At 39.2% G+C, this 26,340-nt stretch overlaps 1 protein-coding gene across 3 annotated transcripts in view; it reads left to right on the top strand.

Annotated features, from left to right (window-relative positions):
- LAMP2 (lysosomal associated membrane protein 2) overlaps positions 1 to 26,340 on the top strand; it is a 37,965-nt gene extending 11,625 nt beyond the window's left edge. The window contains exons 4-9 of one of the 3 annotated variants that reach the window (XM_006048799.3): positions 4,674 to 4,832; positions 5,738 to 5,904; positions 7,242 to 7,364; positions 11,491 to 11,554; positions 11,960 to 12,124; positions 23,768 to 26,340. In XM_006048799.3, the coding sequence (XP_006048861.2) occupies positions 4,674 to 4,832; positions 5,738 to 5,904; positions 7,242 to 7,364; positions 11,491 to 11,554; positions 11,960 to 12,124; positions 23,768 to 23,910 (821 nt within the window). In that variant the 3' untranslated portion in view covers positions 23,911 to 26,340. Of the gene's footprint in view, positions 1 to 4,673; positions 4,833 to 5,737; positions 5,905 to 7,241; positions 7,365 to 11,490; positions 11,555 to 11,959; positions 12,125 to 14,738; positions 16,753 to 21,025; positions 21,536 to 23,767 lie in introns of those variants that run through there. The other 2 variants (XM_006048800.3, XM_006048801.3) reach the window with 2 other exon arrangements.

The raw sequence follows: 26,340 nt of genomic DNA, 5'->3' as shown, positions 1-26,340 counted from the left end.
TGAATGAATGAGAAAATCCTTTACTGAGAACTATACAAGTTTAGTAACCTGAGACCAGCAGAAAAACTTCATCTTCAAATCTTGTTACTGCTTATATAGGATTTTGACTGAAAAGTAAAAAACGTAAGGGAAAAAAGTTGTTAAAAAAAAAAAGGTAAGATGACTAAAGTCAACATTTGCTGCTATTTTGAGACAATTTTAGGTCAAAATGAACTTGGGAAGGCATTGGGAATTAGGCCATTCTGGTAACTCCAGAATAACTGGAGTTGGGTAGCCTTTCCCTTCTCCAGGGGATCTTCCCAACCCCAGGGATCGAACCCAGGTCTCCTGCGTTGCAGGCGTATTCTTTACCAGCTGAGCGACCAGGGAAGCCCAAGAATACTGGAGTGGGTAGCCTTTCTCTTCTCCATTGGAGCTTCCTGACCCAGGAATCGAACTTGAGGTCTCCTGCATTACAGGTGGATTCTTTACCAACTGAGCTATCGGAAAGCCGCTCTGGTAACTTACTAGAAGTGAAATGTGTATTAAAATATTTAGAAGGCATGGATAATGGAGATTTCAGTCTTGTTAGGGATATAATTTTCTCCTTTCTTTGCCTTCCACTGAGATTGGGGTATTAACATGGTGTTCCTAGTAGCTTAGCATTTCTCACAGATAGTATTTCATCCTGACCCCAGAAACACAAGTAGATGGGCTTCAGTTGCCTGGTCTGGGGGATGAGTAATTCATTTGGATTTATGGAGTATCAAAAGATTATATTTTTAAAGACCCAGAAGTGAGTGAGCTCATGTAAAACATGGGCAGTATCACTAACTGAGACTCAGAAATCAAATGCTAGTTGTTTTTTTTTACTGATCTCTTAGTTTGAGAGGATAACTAAAACAAGTTTGTTATTGGATATCTTGTATATTTAGCTTTCTGCTGTATATTGTCTTTCAGAACTAGGATTAGGATTTGCCCCTAACTTTCAAGGAGCTTAAGAACTAGTTGGAGAGACAGAGTGAATGAAGTTGTTTTCCCAAGTATACATGGAAAAATTGGAAAGAACATTGAGATCTGTGTGGTTTTGTTATTGTTTGTGTTTTTGGGGTGGAGGGTTCATAAATCTTTTCTGACAATGTGAGGAAAGCTCTAGACTCTCTTTCTCAAGGTACAGAGTGAACTTTACCTATGGTACATAGTCCTTGAGCTAATCAGTGGATCCCTGTGGACAAGAGGGCCTGATGACAAGCAGAGGACGTCATGCATTGGAGGAGTGAGAAAGCTTGGTGTAGAGGAGGAGGGCCTGAGCTGAAACTTCGCCTAATGGTAGATTTTGAGTAAGCGGAGAATTTTGAGCCGAGTATTTCCAGCAGGGGGAAGCACAGTATGTGCTGGAGTGTTTGGAGAGCTGCCCAGTTAAATAGAGGCTGTACATAGTAGAAGGAAAATCATGTTGGCCAGGTGCAGTGAGTCTAAATTAATAGGGGGCTTTGGAAGCCAAGGAACTGCTTTTAGCTTGATGGGGTAGGCACTGGGGAACCATTTTAGATTTTTAAGCAGGAGAATGATGTAACAAAAGTAAGAGACAGTAGTTTATAAAGAATGTTCTGCAGGATTAATCTCACTCGGGAAGTGAGACTACAGGCAGAGATGCTAGCTTAAGAGACTGTTACAGAGCTCAACAGATGATGTAATAAGTACCTGGACCAAGGTGGGGTGGCAGTAAAAGCTGCTGCTGCTGCTGCTAAGTCACTTCAGTCATGTCTGATTCTGTGCAACCCCATAGACGGCAGCCCACCAGGCTCCCCTGTCCCTGGGATTCTCCAGGCAAGAACACTGGAGTGGGTTGTCATTTCCTTCTCCAATGCATGAAAGTGAAAAGTGAAAGTGAAGTCGCTCAGTCGTGTCCGACTCTTAGTGACCCCATGGACTGCAGCCTACCAGGCTCCTCCATCCATGGGATTTTCCAGGCAAGAGTACTGGAGTGGGGTGCCATTGCCTTCTCCGGCAGTAAAAGCAGATGGGGGTTAATCTGACAGATTTAATGGGAAGACTGTGGACTTTGAAACGTTAACACCGATCTCTCTCCCTATTTATTTATTTATTTATTTATTTTTGGCCGTGGGCCTCCCAGGTGGCTCAAATGGTAAAGAATCCTCCTGCCAAGTGGGAGACATGGGTTCAAGCCTTGAATCAGGAAGATCCCCTGGAGAAGAGAATGGTTACCCACTCCTATATTCTTGCCTGGGAAATCCCATGGACAGAAGAGCCTGGCGGGACACAGTCCATGAGGTCGCAAAGAGTGGGACATGACTGAGCTACTAAACAGCATCAACAACATTTTTTTGGCTGTACTGAAAATATTTGAAACTATTTGAGATTTTAAATGACTCCCTTAAACAAACTGTTGATAGTTTTTTGAAATAATTTAGCATCCTATTTTTAGGCATCTGGTAATTGAAGTGACTTTGAAGTTGTTTATTGTTTTTGGCTGTGCCACAGTTTCTCGGAGTTTAGTTCCCCAACCAGCAATTAAACCCGCATCCTTGGCAGTGAAAGACCGGAGTCCTAACCACAGGACTGCCAGGGAATTACCTCCTGCTGTTTCCTTTAAATTTTTCTTTTTCGTGATTAAAATACAGTGTACTCTGCTCAGTGTTATGTGCCAACTTGGATGGGAGGTTGGGGGGAGAATGTGCTTTGCTGCCCAGTCGTGTCTGACTCTCTGCGACCCCATGGACTGTAACCCGCAAGGCTCCTCTGTCCATGGGGCTTCTCCAGGCAAGAATACTGGAGTGGGTTGCCACGCTTTCCTCCAGGGATCCTCCCAGCCCAGGGATCGAACCCAGGTCTCCCTCCCTCATTGCAGGCAGATTCTGTACCGTCTAAGCCACGATGTATATGTATGGCTAAGTCCCTTCACTTAATTGGCTATACCCCAATACAAAATGTATTTGGTGTTAAATAAATGAAAAATTTTTAAAGATTACAGTGTAGAAATAGAAAAGTACAGGAAATAACAGAACCACACATAAACCCATTACCCAGAACTAATGCCGTTTAGAGGTTTCCTTTGTACCCACTCCTCAGAGCCATTTTCCTCCCTGCCTCCCAAGAGGGGATCACTCTTGGAAGTTAGGAGTGTAGCCTTCCTGTCTATATGTTTGTATTTGACTAATATATATGTCAATATATGTTCAGACACAATGCATCATTTAAAAAATGACAGTTTTATAACATAACTCCGGTGTGTCTACGACTTCTTTTTGCACTCATTTGTTTTTTGAGGTCTGTCTATGTACAGCCAGTTCAGACATCTGTTCACTTAGTTAACAGTGAAAAATGGTTTTGGAGGAAACTGTTCTGGTTCATTGGTTTAATTTTTTTTCCCTTTGGCATTTCACTATAGGCATTATAATAACTGCACAGAAAGGTGGTAACTTGTTGCTTTCATATTCTGAGATTTTCCTAAATGGAATAGTCTCTAAATTCTATCCAGGAAGAGGTTTCAAAAACTCATTTTAGATACTTTCACTTTCTTTGGGATTGTAGCACAAAAATAATCCTTGATTATTCCATCTCTCTTGTTTGTGTTGTCGCTAAGTCATGTTGCTTCTACCTTAGATATGTGTTTGCGATTTGCCTCTCTGTTCTCTTCTTGGGCTTCCCTGGTGGCTCCGTGTGGTAATGAACCCGCCTGCCAGTGCAGGAGATGTGGGTTCAATCCCTGGGTCGGGAAGATCCCCTGGAGGAGGAAATGGCAACCCAGTCCAGAATTCTTGGCTGGGAAATCCCATGGACAGAAGGAACTGGCAGGCTACAGTCCATGGAGTCACAAAGAGTCAGCCATGACTGAGCACACACGCATGCTCTCTTCTTACTGCCCCTCACTGTCTTGGTTTAGGCAACTCCTCCTCATCTCCCCTGCTTTTTTATACTTTTATTTCTTTCTTTATTTTTGTGCTGGATCTTTGTTGCTTTCAGGCTTTCCTCTAGTTGTGGTGACCAGTTGCTTCTCTCTAGTTGTGGTGTGCGGCCTTCTCATTGAGGTGGTTTCTTGTTGTGGAGCATGGACCATAGGACACATGGGCTTCAGTAGTTGGAGCACGTGGGCTCTGGAGCACAGGCTCGATAACTGTGGGCTTAGTTGCTCTGCGGCATATGGGATCTTCCCAGATCAGGGATCAAGTCCATGTCTGCTGCATCGGCAGGCGGGTTCTTTACCGCTGAGCCACCAGGGAAGCCCTCATCTTGCCTCTTAACCAGGCCATTAGCCTACTAGCTAGTTTACCTCTTTAATGACTTTGCTTAAAAAGTTTTCTGCTCTGCCTGACCTCTACAGTTTTGCTGTCTTCCTTAAATGACACGTTTGTTATTTCCAGCTTTAAAAACTGAAACTTAGCTTCTATTGCTAACAAAACAATGCCCAACCTGTCCTTAGGTCATAGAATATGCTGCAAAGTGTGACCACCTGCAACTTATCTTTGCTTCCTAATTCCATCACCCCTTTCCTCTTAACCCCTTGTGTTTCAGCCACAGTGAATTTGTCAGTCCCTGAACAGGCCTTGTCTGTTGTCACTTCAGGACTGGGGTGGGGCAGGCACACAGAAAAGGCGAAACTCTTATGTATTTATATGATCACTTTCCTCCTACCTTCTTGGAAATAGCTGTTGTTAAATCTTGTCTTACAGGGGTTTTTACTGTTAATAACCGTGTGGCACTCAAGATTCCATTGAATGACATTTTTAGATGCAATAGTTTGTCAACCTTAGAAAACCATGACGTTGTCCAGCACTATTGGGATGTTCATGTACAAGCTTTTGTCCAGAATGGCACAGTGAGCACAACAGGTGAGACATTTCTGTACTTGGGTCCTGACTTAAGATGAGAATATACCAAGGAGCTTTAGTTGAAGTACCATCTGAAGCATTTATATGTTAAGACCCACAGCTACATTGCACTGTAAAGTTTTTATAAATAACAGCAATCCTTATTCTGGTAGAACTTGCACTTACAGGTTTCTGATGGACATGTGGCGGAATGATCTTCTGAAATACCTACCTCTAGTGCTCTCCATGGATAAAACCTAATCTTGGTTGGAACAAATCCTCAAATAGCATTTGATCCTCAGCTTTTAAGCTTTTGAAGATCCCAGACAAAAGCTGAGAAATTGGATTTCTGTGTTCTAATCTTGACTTTTATAAATTGATTTGGTAACTTTTATATGACTTTATTGGACATACATTAATTTCTCAGCCACCAGTTCTGGAAAACGACCAACACTTCCTGAGAAGAGGTTGAAATGCCTATGATTTGCTGTAGGGGCAACACAGAGAAAAGGTTCATTTGTATTTAAATCCTTCAGTAATTTTTAAACTTTTTTTTAGTTAAAAACACTTTTTTTAATGTAGGGGTGAACTGTTTTCAAACTTAAATCTCTGATTTTCATCTCAGAAGCAGGTGATAATTTGGGGGGAACAAAGTGTATAAAAAGGTGAGTGTGTGGCCACATGTGAGTAGATAAAGCATTTGTATGTGTCTGGAGTCCATCTGCTGTGTCATAACTTTTTTAAGATTGTCTGCATATGAAGCAGCAGTTTGAGGACCTCTGCCTCATTTAGTTTAAAATGCTAATAATACTTTCAAGACATTCCCTATCCCAAATATAATCCTTTTGGACTTCTGTTTTGAGAAATATGCTGCTCTTCCCTGACCTTATGAATTAAACAGTTTATTTTGTCCTTGTATGTCTTAGAGTTTTTGTGTGATAAAGATAAAACTGTAACCACTGCCGTGCCCATCGTTCCCACCACGGTGCCATCTCCAACAAAACCAGTGGTCGGATCCTATTCAGTTGTAAATAGCAATGGTACCTGTCTTCTGGCTACCATGGGGCTGCAGCTGAACATTACTCAGGATAAGGTATAGTTGCCTGTTTTTATTAATACGTTCTTTTCTGTATCTCCTTTCCAATGTAGTGGGTCCAGCCTTCAGCCCAAGAGTAGTGTAATAGACTGATGCAGTTTTAAATACTGATCTGATGTTGTCTTGTAGAGTTGTAACTACTTTGAGTTAATACAGCCATAAAGAGTTAATGTCACTGTCAAATGATTGTCTTGGCCAGCAGGAAACCTATTAGTTTAAGGAACTCTTTGGGGTGTAGATTCTTTTCCCGTCAGCAGGTCACAATATGAGCAGGTTTGTTTTTTTTTTTTTTTTTAAGAGTAGTCTTTTTTAAAATTTTTATTTATTTTTACTTATTCTTCTCTGTGCTGGGTCTTCATCGCTTTGGGTGCGCTTTCTCTAGTTGTGGTGAGTGGGGGCTACTCATCGTTCCTGTGCACAGGCTTCTCAGTGTGGTGGCTTCTCTGTTGTGGAGCACAGGCTCTAGGCACGTGGGCCTCAGTAGTTGCTACTCTCCAGCTCTAGAGCTTGGGCTCAGTGGTTGTGGCGCATGGGCTTATTTGCTCTGTGGCATGTGGGATCTTCCTGGACCAGGGATGGAACCTGAGTCCCCTGCATTGGCAATCAGATTCTTATTCACTGTACCACGAGGGAAGTCCAAGCAGTTGATCTTTGTTTCAGTTAGTTTAAAGTACAACTCCTTCACACTTTTATGTGAGGGCTTCCCTGGTGGCTCAGATGGTAAAAAAATCTGCCTGCAGTGCAGGAGACCCTGGCTTGATCCCTGGGTCAGGAAGATCCCCTGGAGAAGGGAATAGCAACCCATTCCAGTATTCTTGCCTAGAGAATTCTGTGGTCAGACCATGGGGTTGCAAAGAGTTGGACACAACTGAGCAACTAACACTGTAAACTTGGAACAGTGCAACTGTTTCTCCAGCTGTTTGATGATTTGAATGGTATAGGTAGGTAAATACAGAAAGGAGTACCTGATGGCACTTCTGCTTGCAAAGCTCTATTGGGCCTACAGAGGGCGTTCTGGCAAACCGATCCCATTTCCAGTGTCTTAGGACTTAAACAAGCTAGACAGATGGCTCTTGTGCGCCATAAAAAATGTCTTTTCATTTGGCTCATTGTTTGAGGAAACTTCCCTCTTGTCTCCCTTCTTTTTTTAAAGTCTGCTGAGTTACAGCTTGAGGGGCTTGTGCCAGCTTTGAAAGCAAGACATCATATATTTAAGTATCCAGGAGACAAAAGGCGTTTTTGTTCTCCATGAACTTGATCTTATTGGAGTATAAGGTTTTGCTATAGATTTTTATGGTTAATCTATGCCTCTCTCCCCTCCTCTTCCCATAAAGGTTGCTTCAGTTTTTAATATCAATCCCAACACAACCAACGCTACTGGCAGCTGCCAACCTCAGACTGCTCTGCTCAGGCTGAGCAGCAGCAACATCAAGTATCTCGACTTTGTCTTTGCTGTGGTGAGTAACTGGTTCATCAAGAATTAGGATCGTTCTCTCAGAAACACATCTGAAAGTCTCTGTGTGAATGAGTGTGTTATGTTTATGTGTTGAGGGGGATAATTATCTCTATTTTCCATTTCAACACTACTTAATTATACAGTGTAGTCCATTGATTCCTGTTAATCCTGCAGGGTCACTTCCATGTTCTGTGGACTGGGCTCATTCTCCTCTTCTGCTGTTATATAGACCTTAGGGTAGGAGTAAAAATTAACCCATATCAAAAAAAATCTAATTTGTCCAAATAGATATATGTAATAATAAAGTCTATTTATAAAAGACAAAGTACTTTCCATAGTTTTTTTTCCATTATTTGTTAGAAAATTCTCCTGTTTATCTATTATAATATTTAGGCTTTTTCAGGGTTCTACTACTTGTCAGAGTATCAGTAATAATGATAGCTAACGCTTACTGAGTACTCAGTGAGTCCAAGGCTCTGCATGTACTACGTCAGGATAGTTTATAATGGTGGCATCCAGGTTTTCTTTGTTCATGGTCCTATCAAAGGCTGGACCCTAAACAGAAGTTTTCGTGCATGTTCTTCTTCTAGCTAGCATAAGTTAATCGTTGGGGACCTTTATTTCCACCTTCTCAGAAGCAGTTGTTATCCTCATAATTTTTTGAAGGGTGTGTGTGTGTGCATGCATGTGCCTGCACAGGTTACAACAAATTGGAATGGGGAAGTGGGGCTAGCTACCCATGAGGGAACCTGTTGACCCACCAAAAGTTAATATATAAGTGGCTAAAAACAGTTGTGCTTTTAAATCAGATTACTCATATCTAGGGATGGGGAAATAGCTTCAACATCTGATATATGAGAAGTTAGGTATGCCTTTGTTTCTTGTCTAAACTTCGTATTTTGAGTATAAAGCCTTTTTCCTCTATGGAAAATAAGCAGAGTAATTAATGATTATGTTTTAGAAAGATTTATAAAAATCTTTTTCCAATATGTAAATAATTTCTCCATTACAGTACATATATGACCAGTGAACTGCTATTAAGAATGTATAGTTAAGCTTGTCATCTTCAATGTGGTAGAGCAAGCTACCCAAGTTACCTCATAGAGATTATATTGTAGTCAGTAAAAACGAAGAAAGCAATATTTTAGATTCATTCCCTTTTGAGTGATTAAGCTTGATCTTTCTAGCTGAGGTAGGATCCTAAAGGGAACATAGTTTTTTCTGACTCTCATGGGGAAATATGTAATACTTAATTCCAGAAGACTATTCTAAAATGTAGTTCAAAATAGTGACATTTTAACCCTGCTACAGGCACTTTGAAAAGTCTAGAAATATGTACAGTGTCACCAGAGTTCAGTGGGGCCCATCTCTCCTTCAATCTTATCATGGCAGTTGCTTCTCAGGATAATTGAATTCAGTGTATATACAGGATGCTTTTTATAGTGTTCATGAGGTTCTAATGGCAAGTATACTGGGTGGTTTGCCATTCGCTCCTCCAGTGGATCACATTTTGTCAGAACTCTCCTATGACCCGTCTGTCTTGGATGGCCTTACACGGCAAGGCTCGTAGCTTAATTGAGTTACCCAAGCCACTCGCCATGGCAAGGCATGTGTTTCCCCCTCCCCCCCATTGGAAAAGACCTGATGCTGGGAAAGATTGAGGGCAAAAGGAAAAGAGGGTGTCAGAGGATGAGCTGGCTGGATGGCATCACTATTGCAATGGACATGAACTTGGGCGAACTCCAGGAGGTGGTGAGGGACAGGGAGGCCTGACATACTACAGTCCACAGGATCGCGAAGAGTTGGACATGACTGGGCGACTGAACAACAGCAACACAGGATGCTATGGTGGATACAAAGAAGAAGGCCTATATTCTTAAGATGCCCATGATTTATTGGTCAAGGTGTGTGCGTGCGTGCTCTCAGTTGTATCCAACTGTTGTGACCGCATGGACTGTAGCCCACCAGTCTCCTCTGTCCATGGAATTTTCCAGGCAAGAGAACTGGAGCAAGATGCTGTTTCCTTCTCCAGGGGATCTTCCTGACTCAGGGATCGAGCCTGCATCTCCTGCATTGGCAGGCGGATTCTTTACCACTGAGCCACTGGGGAAGCCCCCAAGTGATAAAGATAGCAGTGTACAAATAACCACCCCTTTTATGGAAGGCCTTGAATGCCATGCTGGCTTTTGGATTTGATTCTGTGGAAAAGTAGACTGTGCTGTAGGAGGTGCATTCAAAGTGGGGTGAGTGTTAGACCAGAGGAACGTACAAAGTGCTATGGGAGTAAAGGACGGCTTCCCAGGTGATTCAGTGGTAAAGAATCTGCCTGCTATTGTAGCAAACACAAGAGTCCCAGGTTCGATCCCTGGATCAGGAAGGTCTCCTGGAGAAGGGAATGGCTGCTTCCAATATTCTTGGCTAGAGAGTTCCATGGACAGAGGAACCTGGCACGCTACAGTCCATGGGGTCACAAAGAGTCAGACATGACTGAGCGCCCCAACACAACAATGGAAGTATAGAGGAATGAGCCATTAATTCTGGCTGGAGGAGAGTCAGGAGGGTTTTACAGAAGAGATGGCATTAAAGCTGGACATTCAAGAATGGGTCAGATGTGTACACATGGAGTATAAGGGGAGTAAGTGAAAAAGTACAGAATATCCCTGGATAAAGGAGCACAATCAAGACCAGGTGGAAAATGAGGCATGGAGCGTGTTTAGTGAATGATAAGTTTGGAAGAGTGTTTGGGACAAATTGTGGAGAGCCTTGAATGGCAAACCAAGGAGAGATGGGGTGGTGTTGTCAAGACTTCTGTGTGCTTTCTCCTGAAGTTCTCTTAGTCTGCCCCCTTGTTTTCATTCCCTACCGATTCTAGCCTCCATTACTGCTTACCTCCTAACTAGTTTCAGACCACCTCCTAACTAGTATCCCCCTTCTCCTCCCCTCCCATAATGTACTTGGGCATCAGCTGAATCTTCTTGAAGCTCAGCTTTCTCAGAAACCTGCAGTAGTTAGTTTTGCCAATGAGAAAACATCTAAATTCCATGCCTGGGGCAGTTCAAGCCTTCTCTCCCCGCTGTGCCAAGTAACCTGCATATCCAGCTTTATGATTCCTTCTTTCCCTTGTCGTGAATCTCTTGCCTCCGTCACCATGTTCCCTGTGCACATCCACTGTGGTAGGAGAGTGGCCAAGGAACCAACCCTCAGGCTCTACAGCCAGACTCCCTGGGGTCAAATCCCAGCTAACTCTGTAGCCTTGCGGAAGTTGCTCAACACCCTCCATGGATCAATTATCCCATCTCAAAATAGGGTGTTGTAATTCTTCCATGAAGCCTCCTGGGTAAAGTTTTAGGAACAGTGCTTGGCACTTAAAGTTTTCAGATGCCAGTGTGCTTGTGGTGATGCTCATTTCTGACTTCTTTACTCAGGCTCTTCCCTTCTTGAATACTCATTTGTGCTTCTTTCCTAATTGAATCCTACCCCATTCGGATGGCCTGCCCCTAACCTTCTGTTGCCTTTGCTCCTTCCCTAGTTGGAATTCCTCTCCTTTTATTCATAATTTATCACTTTCTTTTTTGTAGTATGGTTATTTATTTTTCTTTGTCTTCTCTGGCAGATTGTAAACACAATGGGGGCAGGATCCAAATGTGTCCATTTTGCTGGCTCCCTGGAACACTTTGATGTGTTACCTTGTACATAGTAAGCGGTGAAGTAATTAGAAGGATCGTCTGATCAGATTAATGCTTCAGAAAGAAAAGAGCATTGGAGGAAAAACAGAGCTGGACAGGCAGAAAGGCAGGGAGCCCTGTGAAGAGGCTGTTGTGATCCAGGCTAGAGGTGGTAAGGGCTTGGAAAGTGACAGATCAGAATGGAGGGAGTGAATTGCTGAGTGTCTGGGAACCAGGTGAGCACATCATCTCTGGTCCCAAAGTTGGAAACAAAAATGAAGAGGAAAAGGGTTTCAGTCACATTTTGAGTCTCCTGACTTATTTGCAATTTGTGCTACTGGGCTAGGTCTAATCCATGGTTGTATCTTCTGGGTAATAGTGTTAAATTGCTCTCCTTCCGTAGATGCTGTGTCTGTAAACAGCTGTGATGCGTTGACTAACTGGATGCTTTTTTTCACACAGAAAAATGAAAACCGATTCTATCTGAAGGAGGTGAATGTCAGCATGATTTTGGTTAATGGCTCTGGTAAGCAAAACATTGGCCTGGGGGGTGGGGAAGAGTATAGGTTTCACTGAAAGAATACAAACCATAATTAATGACAAGTGCCTTATTTTATGGAACAGAAGATTCTATGTCAAAATTGGGCTTTGACCATAACTTAGAACCGGTTTTATCTTTTGCAATATCTTGTATTTTCAAAGCATAGTAAGTAATAGTTAAGAATGTGACTGGGTTTTAGACTGTTGCAACATCCAAAGAGAGATAGGGAACCTAGTTAGTGATCTTAAGAATGGCTTTTTGTAGGCAGACCCTGTACCCTAAACTCTCCCATAGTTCACAGAAAATTCCTCAGGATTGTCTCCCCCCTCCCCCCTTTTTAAAAAATATTGACAGGATAAGAAGTTACTAACATTTTTTTTTCCTTTAAAGTTTACAGCATTTCAAATACCAATCTCAGCTACTGGGATGCTCCCCTGGGAAGTTCTTATATGTGCAACAAAGAGCAGACCGTTTCCGTGTCTGGAGCATTTCAGATAAATACCTTTGATCTAAGGGTTCAGCCTTTCAGTGTGACAGAAGGAAAGTATTCTACTGGTAAGAATCAAGCAAGTTTTATTAATAATTTATGGTCATAGGTTGACTGCTAGGTGGCTTTTCTTTTGAGTTGTGGAAATTTAAGCCCTGGAATAGAGAAATAGGAATTCACCTCTCGACTCTTGTAGCCCTGAGCAAGTGGTATGACTGTATTAGCTAATCATTTTGCTCAAATTAGGTGTGTTTTGTAATCTCAAAACCATTTGCAGCAAAATTCTTAAAGCTAAAAACTGATAGGTGCTTAAGTGAGCTTTACAATACTTTGGCCACCTCATGCGAAGAGTTGACTCATTGGAAAAGACTCTGATGCTGGGAGGGATTGGGGGCAGGAGGAGAAGGGGACAACAAAGGATGAGATGGCTGGATAGCATCACCGACTTGATGGACGTGAGTTTTGAGTGAACTCCGGGAGTTGGTAATGGACAGGGAGGCCTGGCGTGCTGTGATTCATGGGGTCGCAAAGAGTCGGACACGACTGAGCGACTGAACTGAACTGAACATAAGACACAGACACTCCTCCATGGGTTGTCATTTGTGGGAAGGATGGCACTGGGGAACAGCAGTTTTTGAGCATCTTGACTGCCTTCTTGGGGCCATCTTTTCACTGGAAACATTTTCATACTCAAAGCAGTTTGGTCTCATTTTATTAAGACAAAAGATTGCGGTAGGAAAGCCTCAGATGTGTCCTATGTTTTGGCCAGCTAGAATGATATGGAGAGTTTTAAAAGCATGTGCCAGTGTGAATGAGGCTCTTTGAAGGTCTACTCAGGGCTAATGGTGGTATTTAACAGATTTTTAGTGAAAGCTTTGTGAACGGCTCATTACACTGTGTTTATACGATTATGAAAGATGCATTTGGCATTATAAGATTAAAATCTGCATGAAGAGGGAAAAGTACATAAAATTCCTTAATTGACTCGTCTTTTAAACCCGATTACATAAAATGGATGATTTGTGGATCACAGCTCTGCTGAGCAGAGCCACACCAGTCATCCCCATCCTTTTCAACAATGAATTCAATGGTTTAGAAAGAAATGTGGAAGCTGCATCTGAAAGTGAATATGCTGTGAGCTGCTCAGCGGTTTTGCAGTAGTGCTGAACACCTAGCCGGCCTTCGTTAGGCCAGAATAAATTAGGCTCTTGACCCTACCATTCTTGTGATTAGAGGGGTTGATCACAATTAAAACATAGTCTCAAGAATTCATTTTCCCCTTTGTCAGATTTTGCTTGTGTGCTCAGTCACTCAGTTGTGTCTGGCTCTCTGGGACCCCATGAACTGTAGCCCACCAGGCTCCTCTGTCCATGGGATTTTCCCTACTAGACTACTGGAGTGGGTTACCATTTCCTTCTCAATTATTTTGATCCTTTCATTGTTTTACTTTTGAGTCTTTATCAAACTCCTCCTCTACATTATAACCTTCAAATTTTAAGTCCAGATTTGTGTTTAGAACTTCAGATTATTTGCAGTGTGCAGTCAGCTCAAGCCTGTTAATCTAGTCAGCTAAAATATAGATGAGCTGTGTTTTTTCTCTTATTTGCCGCTTTGGTTTTCATATACATAGAATTAAAAATATCACCCAAAGGAGTATACAACATTTAGTACTGATACTGAATGTATAATCTATTTGTGGAGCTAGGTTCTTGACTGGTAATACTTGACTGTATAGGAGGAGGAAATAGACTTTCAGTAAGGTAAGAGTGTTGATTGGATTTTACTGAATCAGACTGCTCCCTAGAAATGGAAAAGATAGCCCCTGTGATTTGATAAATGTGGTAAACACACAAATTAGTCAGAGGTCTCAGTTTCTGGGCTTTAGCAGCCACTAGAAGCATTTCCTCAAAGTTGAGAATCTGCAGGCTTTTTTTGTAAAGGCTCACACAGCGTTTCAGCTTTGGAGGCCATATGGTCTCTGTCACAACTATTGAGCTCTGCCGTTGAGGCATGAAAAAGAGCCACAGGCAATAAACAAGTGAACGTGGCTGTTTTCCAGTAAAACTTGCCTTGTGGATACCAGAAACTTGAATTTCATGTAATTCACACGAATCACAAAATCATCTTTTTTTGTTTTTGTCCCCCCACCCCCGCCAATCATTTAAAAATGTTCAAAAGGCACTTTTTTAGCCTTTGGGCCAGATTTGGTTCACAGGCTATAGTGTGGCTCTTCGGATCCCATGATGAAACCTTCCTGATCTGCTCCCAGTTTCCCTAAAGACATCACTCTGCCATGAAGAGTCTCAACTGGCTATGTAGAAATCTGGCTAGATTGGCTCCCTTCATTTCTGATAAAGTAATACTCCTGTTTTGGAAAGCACTTGGAATATATAAACAAAGAGATATAGACACATGTATGTGTTTTACATAAATGAGTACACATGCATATATATCTAATATATACAAACACATGAATGAAAGGACAAATAAGTTTTAGGATTTTGATTCTAGAACAATCCATAATTTATGTAGCTTTATCATAAAAATAGACCTGTCTTAATTACTTAAAGTTGATCTTTTAAGAGCATTTTCTGACTTTTTAATGAACATCTTTTACTTTTGGAACATCATTTCTTTTTTTATTATACTCATTCTTTGTTACACACTTTTTCTCACCTACAGCCCAAGAGTGTTCGCTGGATGATGACACCATTTTAATACCAATTATAGTTGGTGCTGGTCTTTCAGGCTTGATTATCGTTATAGTGATTGCTTACCTAATTGGCAGAAGAAAAAGTTATGCTGGATATCAGACTCTGTAACACTAATCTACATGATAATAAAAGCAAGTACAAATTCCAACATGCAATACTGTTCAACTTAAGGTATATATAGTTTACAGTGCTGATCTTAAAACAGGTGGTGTTGGGGGATTTCAAACTCAAATAGATAAAAACACCCCTAAAATGATAAACTATAAATTAATCACATGATTTTGGCTTTTCCAACTAAGGAATTTAAAACATTTTTATAGCGCCCCCCCCCAAATGTGCAAAATCGCATGGATTATAGATTCTGTTTCACATTGTCTTGAATTAGTATTTCATTGTTGTCACTTTAGACACTCTGATTAGAAATACACAGTTTAGGAAAAAGAGCTTAACTCCCTCCCCACCCTCCTATGTAGTCAAGTTGAGACAACACATTCTATGGTGGATTTGTACTTGCTCATTTTGCATTTCTTAGTGATTTTGTTTGCAGGTTAACTTAGCTGCTTTGGCATTGCTGCATATTTGACTATGAGAGATATGCCAATAGATGTGAACAGGGTCTAATAGTATTATATTCTTAGCAATGCATGCTTTTCTAATGCCTTTTGAGTACACTTGTACTTAATATGGCTCTAGTGACAAAAGATACAAAAGCTTTTAAAATTTTAGAATAGGTGTTAATCTTACCGTTGAATCCTTGCTTTAAAAAAAACAACAACTGGGTAATTCAGCCTTTTAAATGGTAAGATACAAGACTATTCCAACTGGGCATTTCAATCCATTTTCTAGATGCTTTAGAGATAATTGCTAGGCAGTGCCAATTTGCGGTGTTAGTTCTTTGTACCCATAAATTGGCCCCTACGCACAGTGCTAATATTAATGTCACTAGATTTATGTAGATTTCTCTTTAGTCTTTGAGTCTCTGTGTTGGTGGTAGTTTGTTTTATTCTTTCCTTTTCCTTAAAGAAGAAATGCCAGTATGTCCTAGAACCTAGATAAAGAACTTGGACCTAACCCAAAAGTCTTGGTCTCCTGTTTGTTGACGAAAAAGCTGTTCTTCCTTTCCAGCTTGCATTGATGGCTACATTTACTAATGTGGCTTTCATATTTAAATAGTTCAGTGCTAATCAAAGCTTACGTTATTATTGTTCATTACAGTAGCATCATCAATTCATGTACTTTGTGTTAAGTTTTGTGCTCTGGGGAGAGGCACCAATTGTCCATTTCACCTGCACCACCTGATGTCTAGAGCCCCTCTCTAGAAAGCTTCTTGGAGCTGCTTTGCCAGCTTAAGGCACTTTTTAAAGGCTAAATAGAAATCTGATTTTTTTTTAAATTTTTATTTAAATAATGTTTTAGTGTAAAATTGTTACCCTTATAGGAATGGACAACGCTTCCAAGAGTATGAGCCTTAGATATTTCTCAAGAGTCAAAACAAAGCAGCTTTTTTAAAAAATAAAAATTGGAAGCACAAGCAAGTGGCACTGGCTTAATGCTGTTAATGTTTCTAGAAGTTTCTACCTTGAGATTATATACCTGATTCATATTAAAATACCTCTAATTAGCACTGTTTTATAGAGAACCTGACTTAATTGACTATTTTCGTATTTTACATGGGCCAGTTTATATGCTATTATTCACGCTATTATTTCGTATAGCCACGTGTTCTTTGTACCTTTTGTAGTTTTGTTTTACTGGGTTTACATCTTGATGGTCTAACACTCTATTTGATTTCTGGGTGTTTCTCATGGGTTAGCATTTGTATAAAGAATCTGGTCCATGTAAATGCTTTTCATGTTTTTTTTCCTCAAATGTTTAAACCACTAGTTGATGTATGGTATTTCTCTTCGGTTATTTGACTGTCCACTTGCTCAACATATTGCTTCTAAAACAAACAATAAAGATTCTTTTATTTCTTAAGGAAATTTGCTCACATTTCTTTCCTGTTGGCTAAAGTCTAGATTTTGCATACTATATAATGGCAATTTCTTCCAAAAGGAAAAACTTCAGAAATGCCTAGAACTAAATTATTTCAAGAATGTTCTGTGTATTACTGTCTGGGAGAGTGGTGTGTGTATGTGTGTGTGTGTGTGTGTGTGTGTATAGGTCCTTACTGATGTTGGGGTGTCTACAGAGTAAAAATCAGGTCGGGGATGAGATGTGTATGGGATGTATGTGTGTGTGTGTGTAAGCTCCCCAGTTGAATCTTAATGTGTAGCCAGTTAGAAAACCAATGATGTAGAATATTTTATAGTAAAGCAACAGAGTATCTCTGTATACTTTTCTCAACACCTAAATTGAGGCTAATATTTAATATCTGTACATTGCAGCCACACAAACCAAGCTATTGATCCAAGCCAAAACAGGATTGTATGTAATCTTTCTCTCAGATCACCTTAAAATGCATGAAACTTCCAATTTCTAGATGACTTCCCAGTCTGCCTTAGTATATCACACACAACCATTTAGCAGCCTGGCTGGCTTTCCTCTGGCTTACCCAGTTAAGCCTGTGACTGCCAGTTAATCATCACAGCTCTTAACTCTACTAGCAACCATGTGCCTTTGGTCAAGCTACTTAATTGGGGTCTCTCAGTTTTTTCATCTGGGGGTTGAGGGTTTTCAAGTCTTGTTACTTTTATTTCTTTGAGTGAAATTTTTCATTTCAGTGAAGAAAATATACATCTGAGTATTTTTAGAAGAAACCTGATAAGCTACTTGTTAGGAATAAAAAGCATATTTTCATCAAGTGTAAAACATACCGTCTGAAGTTTATTGCAATTTTTTAGGAGGAATTCTTAAAAGAATCAAGATATTTTTAGGATTATAGTATTTTTATTTCTGTTTATTTAAGTAGATAATATTATACTGTCTTAGGCTCATCTTTATCCTACTTATCTCCTGATCTTTTATCCTAGTACCTAATTATCTGCATCAATAATTATCATATTTTTGAAACTAGTGTAGAGTAGCTTCAAGGATCTTTTCAGATCCGTATAATAAACTTCAAGTGGTTTGACTGTATATCTAAAAGATAGGTGATAAATGTCACATAAGAATGCTTCTTAATGTTGATTCTTCCAAAGAGAAATTGACTCATTGGTTTTAAAGAGGTGTTTGTTTTCTATTTTATTATAAATGTACATCTTGACTTTTCAACCCTCACCCTGAAAAGTGTATCTGACAAATTTCTGAACTAACAGAAAATTGAAGATTAACAGCATTTTTAAAATCTCCGTGAACATTTTCCTTGAGATTTCAATGGCCATGAAATTTTACCTCTAAAATTCTTCACTGATTCTGTGATTATTAAACTCTTCCACTTTTCCATTCTCCAGAAATATTTTCAGTATGGTCTCAAGTGTACATTAGGCAGATAGAGCAGGTCAGAATGACTTACAGAAGGAGGTTTTTCTTCAAGATGTGATTTTATTAAAATTTCTGTTTACCAAAACATCTTTCCATTACCTGAAGAACTTTTGCAGGTTGAATTCATAAAATCAATAGTTATTATAAATTAATACTTCACATACTAGTTGAGAACATTTTAGGTAAATGACAGCATCTAGAAAGATCTTTGTATTAGTGGAATTGCCTTTTTGATCTAAGAATATTTGTCTTACATGAAAGCCTTATTGGCAGTATTTATTAAAGTTGTTTCAGTAGTTTCAAATTGGGTCAAATACCCAATTTGGAAAAGAGAGGAGTTTGAATTTGTTTCCAGAATAAGAAATTAATCTACTAATGAATTTTTTAAAAGCCAAGTTATATAAAATCCAAGGCATGATACTTTATGGTACATGTCACCCAAGTGTTTATATGCTGGCTGGTAATTTGGGAAATTGAAGGGGAGGAGCTCACTGGGTGATCTTAACACCATAAATCCACAAAAGTCACATCTGGCAATCTTAGCTATCCTGATTGTTAACAAAACCAAGAAGCAAGTGAAAAAGATCATTGAGCTGGCAGCCAAAGTTGATGTCACAAAGTCCATAAACTCTAGGATTGCATATTGTTCCCAGTTATTGCTCCAGAGACTAGTGAAAGGCTGGCACATTTCCTACATGAAAATACAGATTTGCCTTGCAGCTATTCATTCTTTTGGGCACAATTCTAATAAGCATAATTATCTGATTTATCAATCCCTGGTAAATTGCAAGCAAGGAGGAGAATTAGGGCAGTAAGAGGCAAAGAAATGGAAAATAGAAGTTGTGGTTCAACATACTAGCTGCTTCTGTCTCTGCAAACATACCACCATCTACACTATTCTTTTCTTCTAGAGTCTCAGTAGGTTTTCTTCTGGTCAGTGCTTCTAGAATTGCATTTCTCCTGCCTCCCAGGAGGCATCTTCAACCTGTAAAAAACTCATGGCTTTTTCCTTGATCGTGTAACCACTTAAGTCCCTTCCACCCAGAAGATATCCTTTCTTGACCCTGTGTCCCCCTGCTGTCTACCTTTCTTTGGTCCCTCTAAACTTCTCATAACAAATACTGTGTTCCTCATCCCAAGTTCTTGATCTCCTAAGCAATCACTTCCCACTCACTCTTAAACCTGCAACAATATGACTCCTAGCCCCCACCCTCTGTATTGCTTCAACCAGTGGACATTTCTCAGGCATCTCTAGTAATTGACAGTATTCTCCCATGATAATGGAAACTTTGTTTCCTTGGCTTCTGAGGCACCATTTTCTACCTACCTTTCCTACTTTTCCCTACTCCTTTATTCTTCAAAGGGTTTTGTCCCTGACCCTCTTACTTTATCTGCCCTTGCTGTCCCTGGTTTGACCTATCACTTATGTACATCAACCACTTGGTTAAGACGCAGGTATCTGAAACTTGAATGTCTCCCTCTTCCACAGATCCCTCTTTACCCTCTCCCAACACACAGATTTTAAAGATTAAAAAATTAACCCTCACAAAAATAATTACATATAAAACTGAAATGCATATTATTCCTCTGTATTCCTTATCACCATGAATGGCACCAGCATCTACCTAATCACCAAAGCATGGAATTGGAAGCCATTCTATTATCTCCTACCACACCGCCTACATCCATTTGGTCAATTCTGTCTTCTCATTGGATCTCTAGTCTATCCCTCCTACATCTGCACATTACTGAGTTCAGGATCAAATTATTGGTCATCTGGCTTCTAGCAGTAGAGTTGCTTCCTAACAATACCTCCAGCCTTCCATCTCCCATAACTTCTGAAACAAATATCCTGCTTAAAATTCTGCAAATTTTTTTTTTTTTTTTTGCTATCAGTATAAGGCCAGACTACCTAGAGCATACAATGCCTTTGTAAGCTGGTCCTAACATCCTATTTCCACCTCTTTTCCAAGAGTATTTCTTAATACATTGTTTTAGCTATGCCAGCCTGCTTACATTTCACCCAAAGCCCTGTGTTTTGTTACCATCCATGGGTCCATATTTTTGTCTATGCTGTTTTCTATACCTGGAATGCCCTTGACCCATTACATGCACAGCTAATTCCTACTCATTCTTAACATCTCAGCTCTCGTGTCACCTTTTTCAAACTATGTCTTGGGTAACAAGGCTGAGTTGAGTGCGCCTCTGAAAAAAGTTCGATAACACTTTGTGTGTTCCCTGCCCCTGTTACAGCACATTTTGAAATTGTAACCACTGATTCTCTTGTCTGACTCCTATACCAGACTGAAATCTTGAGGCTAATAGTTATTTAATCTGGGCCGGTTGACACCTTTCCTCACTACTAAATGAACCCGTATTGCTCTGCATTGAGTCTTCTATCTGCTTTGTATAGTTGGTTATTTGGCTCATTTCATTATTGCTTCCTAATCTGTGGGGCACCTGGCACTATGCTTCTTCAACTTCATAACAGTTTGCTTCTGAAAGCTCACAGCTTGATCATCAAGGAAAGGCTAAATATATTTATCCATTATCTTCCATTTAAGAAATCTGGGAAGTAGGTGATTGTTTTATGTCTTTCATCCAAAATGACTGCATTTGGGGGGGGCGGTACTTAAAAGTATGTTTTGGTTATTTGGAAAATCACTTTCGTGGGACCATCTCATCTGCTAGTAATGAGTGCCAGTGATTTGTTGCCTGGGTGTGAAAAACGAATGTGTGTGTTGGGAAGAACTGTCATTTTAACTTAAAAAGTGTACACATTAGAAATGTTGTCACTGTTTTTGTTCTCAATTGTCCTTTCTCCACATCTAGCTCAAGACTGCAGTGCAGATGACGACAACTTCCTTGTGCCCATAGCGGTGGGAGCAGCCTTGGCAGGAGTGCTTATTCTAGTGTTGCTGGCTTACTTTATTGGTCTCAAGCGCCATCATGCTGGATATGAGCAATTTTAGAAACCTGCATTCTGATTGATTATATAAAAATACATGCACATAACAAGATTTTCTTCCTTTTCAGTTTTGAAATATTTTGTGAAGATAGCAAAACATTAAGTCTTAAATTAGTCCCAGCATTTTGAGATCATTCTTTATTAGTAAAAACTGTAAATAGAACTGCTTAAAACTGAAAAAGCATCGTGTTAACTGTTCCTGAAGACAAATTTGTTGAAAAGAACATGGGTGTGCAGTGTTTCAAGGTCTATCTTAAGAAGCCTTGGCCAAATTTGGATCCTAACCTAAGATGCCTGAAACTTATTAACATGGCCATTATGGAGGTTGAATGTGTAGTTGTGTCTTCATGGAATTAATAAATATTGTTTCACTACCGGTGTTCTGTTTTCAGTGTATAAGAACTATCCTGATTTAAACTCATCACAGTGCCTTTGCATATAATTAATTAAATTAATGTTGATGTGGCATGAATGCCCATCATATGCTTAAACTTGGTTTTCAGTTGAATGTCCTCAGGTGTCAGCATTTTATGTGACTTTTGCTGACTTCTTTGAAGCTGAAGTCAGTATCTTAGGCTTGTGATTTTTCCCTAGGTATAAAACAGACCCAAGAGACTACAACAGAGCTTAAACTGGCTTCAGAATTAAGAGCTTTTTAAAAAAATGTTTCTTTTTCAGCAGTATAGACTGAAAAGATTCAAACATGTTTAACCACTTGCCTTTTTTTTTTTTTAGTGTTTTTCTCTTCCTTGGATGCCCAATTAGCATTGAAAGATAGAAATATTCTATGAACTAATTGGGAGAGATTGTGTTGTGTTTCTCTACCTCATCTTGTTGATCTCTGGAGCATTAAAATCTATTTAGTGTTGTCATCAGACTGGTACTTAGGAAATGTAAGCTAACAGCAATCTCAAAAGGCAGGCAGTGAGGCATAGCAACTACGCTCTTAGTTTTTCCAAGACAGCCCCTGTGGGGCAGAGCATAGATGGGGGTATAGAGAGAAGCTGTTGGTGTTAAAATGAACTAGAGAATCAGCCCCTATCTAAGCATGCTCCATGTTAGAAGTGCAGCACAGATACTGAATGTATAGACATAAAAAGGAAGCTTGAGAATTTCACATTGAAGTGATTATTTTATTAATTCATTCTATGTATATATTGACTTGTTCAGAATTTTTATAACTCACTAATCAGTATTTTGGCACCCAGCTATCAGTCTCAGAAAGCTTTCAGTAAAATATAGTAAATCCTTTTAATAAAAGCTATTGTCATTGCTGAAATTCATATTATATATTCAGAATGGTAGCAACTTTTTATGCATGACAAAAATTCAAGAGGAGAAAAAGATTATAGTAAAAAAAGCAAGTTATTGTTAGATCATAAATCACACCAAATACCACATTTGTTAAGTGCATGAGATTTATAAAGGACCTTAAAGACTTTACTCTATACCCCGTAATTTTCACAGAAGAAGAGAAGTGACTTCACTGAGGTTATATATCTAGTGGACAACAAAAGCACTATTACCATTTTTATTTAAAAGAGTCCCAATGAAATCTAATCACTCAATAGTAAAACTGGTTTAAACTTGAAACTATGAGATCAGCATTGGACACTTCGAGTTTCTGTACTAATTACTTCCAATAAATGATATATGACACCAACTTTGCTTAAATATTTTTGAAGGTAATGTTGGCTTTTTGAATGCCTCCTATTTTGATCTGTTTGCTACTTCAAAGCCTAAAATCTCCTTGGATGGGATCACAAACATGAGAGGAAAAGAGAAGGGAGTAAACACTTGTTGACCTTCTGATGTGTATCAGATATTTTAGAAATATAATTGTTTTTAATCCTTAGATACCTTATAATGTAAGTATTATCCCCTTTTATAGTTGAGGAAGGTGAAGCTCAGTTTAATTACTTGACCAAGGTCCTTTAGCTAGTACTTGAAGGAGTCAAGATTTAAACTCAGTTCTGTCTCAGTCCAGAGCTCAGAATCTACATTGCGCGTGCACACAGCCTTCTTGGTGGTCCAGTGGTATCCACTGGATTCTGCTTTTATTCCAGGCCACTGCTCAGTGAAAAGTAATATAACCTGACAGTTACCTAATGCTTGTATGAAAAACATTATACTGCATTTTCTTGATCGTAAATCCTTTTTAACTTGAATTTTATTACTCATTCAGAATTTTTATTTATATTTTCATAACAGTTGTGGCAAGGTAGGAAGGGAGTGGGGAAATACACAGGCGGTGGTTTTATTCTCTTTTCCCATGGTGCTATTAGACAATTCAGCATAAAGTCTTCCCATATTAGGCAAGCACACTTCTTTGTTTCAGACCCTTTCCCGTTGTCCCCTTAACTTATGGTTTTGTACTGAGGAATTAGGTGTGATTAAAGATGAAGTGACAGTGAGATACAGGAGGATTGGTTAGTTGGAAATGTTAATATTTGGGTGGATATAGTAAAAATAGAAGATGGGGTAATGCTCTAAAAGACTAACCTATGTACACATTCAAAATGCTTGTTTCTTGTTTGCTTGTTTCTGCTTAATTGCATTCCTTACTAATTTCCTTTCCTTGCTTTCTGTCTGTTCTTTTCTGACAGCTGAAGAATGTTCTGCTGACTCTGACCTCAACTTTCTTATTCCTGTTGCAGTGGGTGTGGCCTTGGGCTTCCTTATAATTGTTGTCTTTATCTCTTATATGATTGGAAGAAGGAAAAGTCGTACTGGTTATCAATCTGTGTAATCAATTAAATCTAGTAGGTTCTTTTATTTTTATTTTTTGGCTATCAGAAGTTATGTCTTCCATTGGCTAAAAGCCAGGAAATGCTGTGCAATTGTTTGGGATATGCAGATTAACCTCAGTGAGTTGCTAGCTAACTTGGGCATGAGTAGCACTCTTAGGACCAATTTCTGTTTTTTATTTTTCTATATTTTGTTCCTTTGTAAAAGTGTAATTGAAAGAAAAATTGTGGCTTACAGTATCTTTTTTAGTAAATAATGATTTTAAGCCTCTGACTCCAATTATGAAAGCATTGCTATTGAAGGGTAATTTTATATGTTGCAGTTACTTGTATTTTGCCTCTTTGACATTATTTGCAAAATCAAAGCTGTTGGAGAATTTAACTTGCTTCAGAAAATAAATTCAAGAACATAATGGAATTCATTTTCATTGGTGGCAAACATAAAATTTGGTTTGTCATCAGACGTAGTTTTCCCAAGATTATTTAAATCTTGATTTTTCTGCTAGTTAGAAAGAAAGGAATGTTTTCCCAATATTGTATTTAATAGCAAAAGTCTGGCTGTTTTCTTAATTACGATTAGTGGCTACTCTATTTTAACAAGGACGTCTTTTTTTTCCTACTAGAGTTTGGAATATATTGACTATCTCAGACTTGCCATTTATGCTGAAGGTTGAAGTAAGATCTACAACCCCTTTTATTTTTAAGGTGTTCATACCAAATTTTTTTGCCGTACTGCACAACACAACACGCGTGATCTTAGTTCTTCCACCAGGCATTGAATCCTTGACCCCTGCAGTGGAAGTGCAGGGTCTTAACCACTGGACCACCAGGGAATTCCCTGGGTTATTTTTTTTTTTTTAGAGTTATGAATTAGAATTTTTTTTCCCCATGGAGGCTTGCCTTGTTCAGAAAGTTACTTCATCCTCCACTAAAAAAGAACAAGATGAAGCTTTATTTTGTGTGCCGTCTGCACTCTCTCGTCCCCTGTATGAATAAGTTCTAATTGATAAATTTTTAATGTGTTGGCTTCTTTTTCTTACAACAGCAAGTGCTAACTCTAGAAACTAGTGGGCCCTGAAGTATCATCAGTCAGATGGCTGCCTGGCCAAAGCTGGACCAGGAATATTCTGTAAATTTGTTGATCTTGATAACAGACTCGTAGGGACCTCTAATGGCTCTGGCTGCTGGAGTCAGATACTAGAGGCCTCTCCTCCCAGTGTCTGCTTGGTTGGCCAGGCTATTGAATCACCCTGTGATTTGGAAGCACAGTGCTGTATCTCGCTAGTGTGCAGCTTTGCACACATGTGATTTGCATGATTCCCATGAAGGCAGATGCTGATTTTATCAAGCTATTTTCTCTCTATGTAACTAAAAAACAAGCGTCTTCCAAAGATCTGTCTTCGCTTTAAAAACTTTCTTGGATTAAAAAATTAGGCTTAAACCTTAAATAAAGTTTGTTATTAAACCCAAGGATAAGATCCCCATCTACCTCTCAGCACAGTGCAGATGCTCTCCACTGTATTGCTGCCATTAAGTGATGCCAGAACTCTGCCAATAATTGGGACTGGAAACTTGCATTTAAAAAAAAAAAATCATCAACATCTTTCTTTACTATCTTTATATGTGCACCTCAAAAGCATATATTCCAAACTGGAGTAGAAAGTCAGAATGCTCAACTACACTTCCCTTAGAACTTTCTAGTTCTGACTTGCAGACTTGAGCTCTCCTCGATTTGCTAAGTATATAAAGAATGTTTTATTAAAAAATTTTTGTGTGTGTGTGAAAACAGTTGATTAGCTGTTATTTAGTCAGAGTGATGGCACCATAAAGAACAATGGCTTCGTTTCAATAAATATTTTTGAGATGATTGTCTAAAAGCCAGGTTATTTAAATCAGCTTGTGACCTTGCCAGGTATATGGGTTGGAAAATTCAGATACATTTAGAAGTATGGGTTCATTTAAAAGTTTTCTACCTGTTGGGTAGGAGACTAACATCATTAATTCTTCAGTGAGTATCATGGTTTTATCTTAGATAATTAGCAAACATGTTTAATTCTTGAGAATTAAGATTAATTAAAATATAAAATTATCAGATGGTTAGAACAAAAACTGCTTCAATTCCAATAAAATACAGGAAGCCCCAAATCTATGAACTGAGTGTTCAATAAGCTTTGCTCACTGGGTTCATTTTTATGTCAGTACAACAGTGGATCAGGTAGTGGGGCTTTGAACTCATGAATATAAAGAATTATTTTCACCTGAGCTGCTTGGGAAGAACTGATGCTTGCTGCTACCTAAAGTTTTGGATATATCAGTATAGTGAACTAATTAATACCTACAAAATAAAGCATACTGTGGCACTCCTGTTTCATCTGATATGTGTGAATTTTAGATCGGTGGATGAAAATATAATAAAGATCATTCAATCTATA

Source organism: Bubalus bubalis, chromosome X (assembly GCF_019923935.1).
Source record: "Bubalus bubalis isolate 160015118507 breed Murrah chromosome X, NDDB_SH_1, whole genome shotgun sequence".
NCBI classification, from domain to species: domain Eukaryota; kingdom Metazoa; phylum Chordata; class Mammalia; order Artiodactyla; family Bovidae; genus Bubalus; species Bubalus bubalis.
The sequence above is the reverse complement of the archived record's forward strand: the minus strand, read 5'-3'. Positions and strand labels throughout refer to the sequence as shown.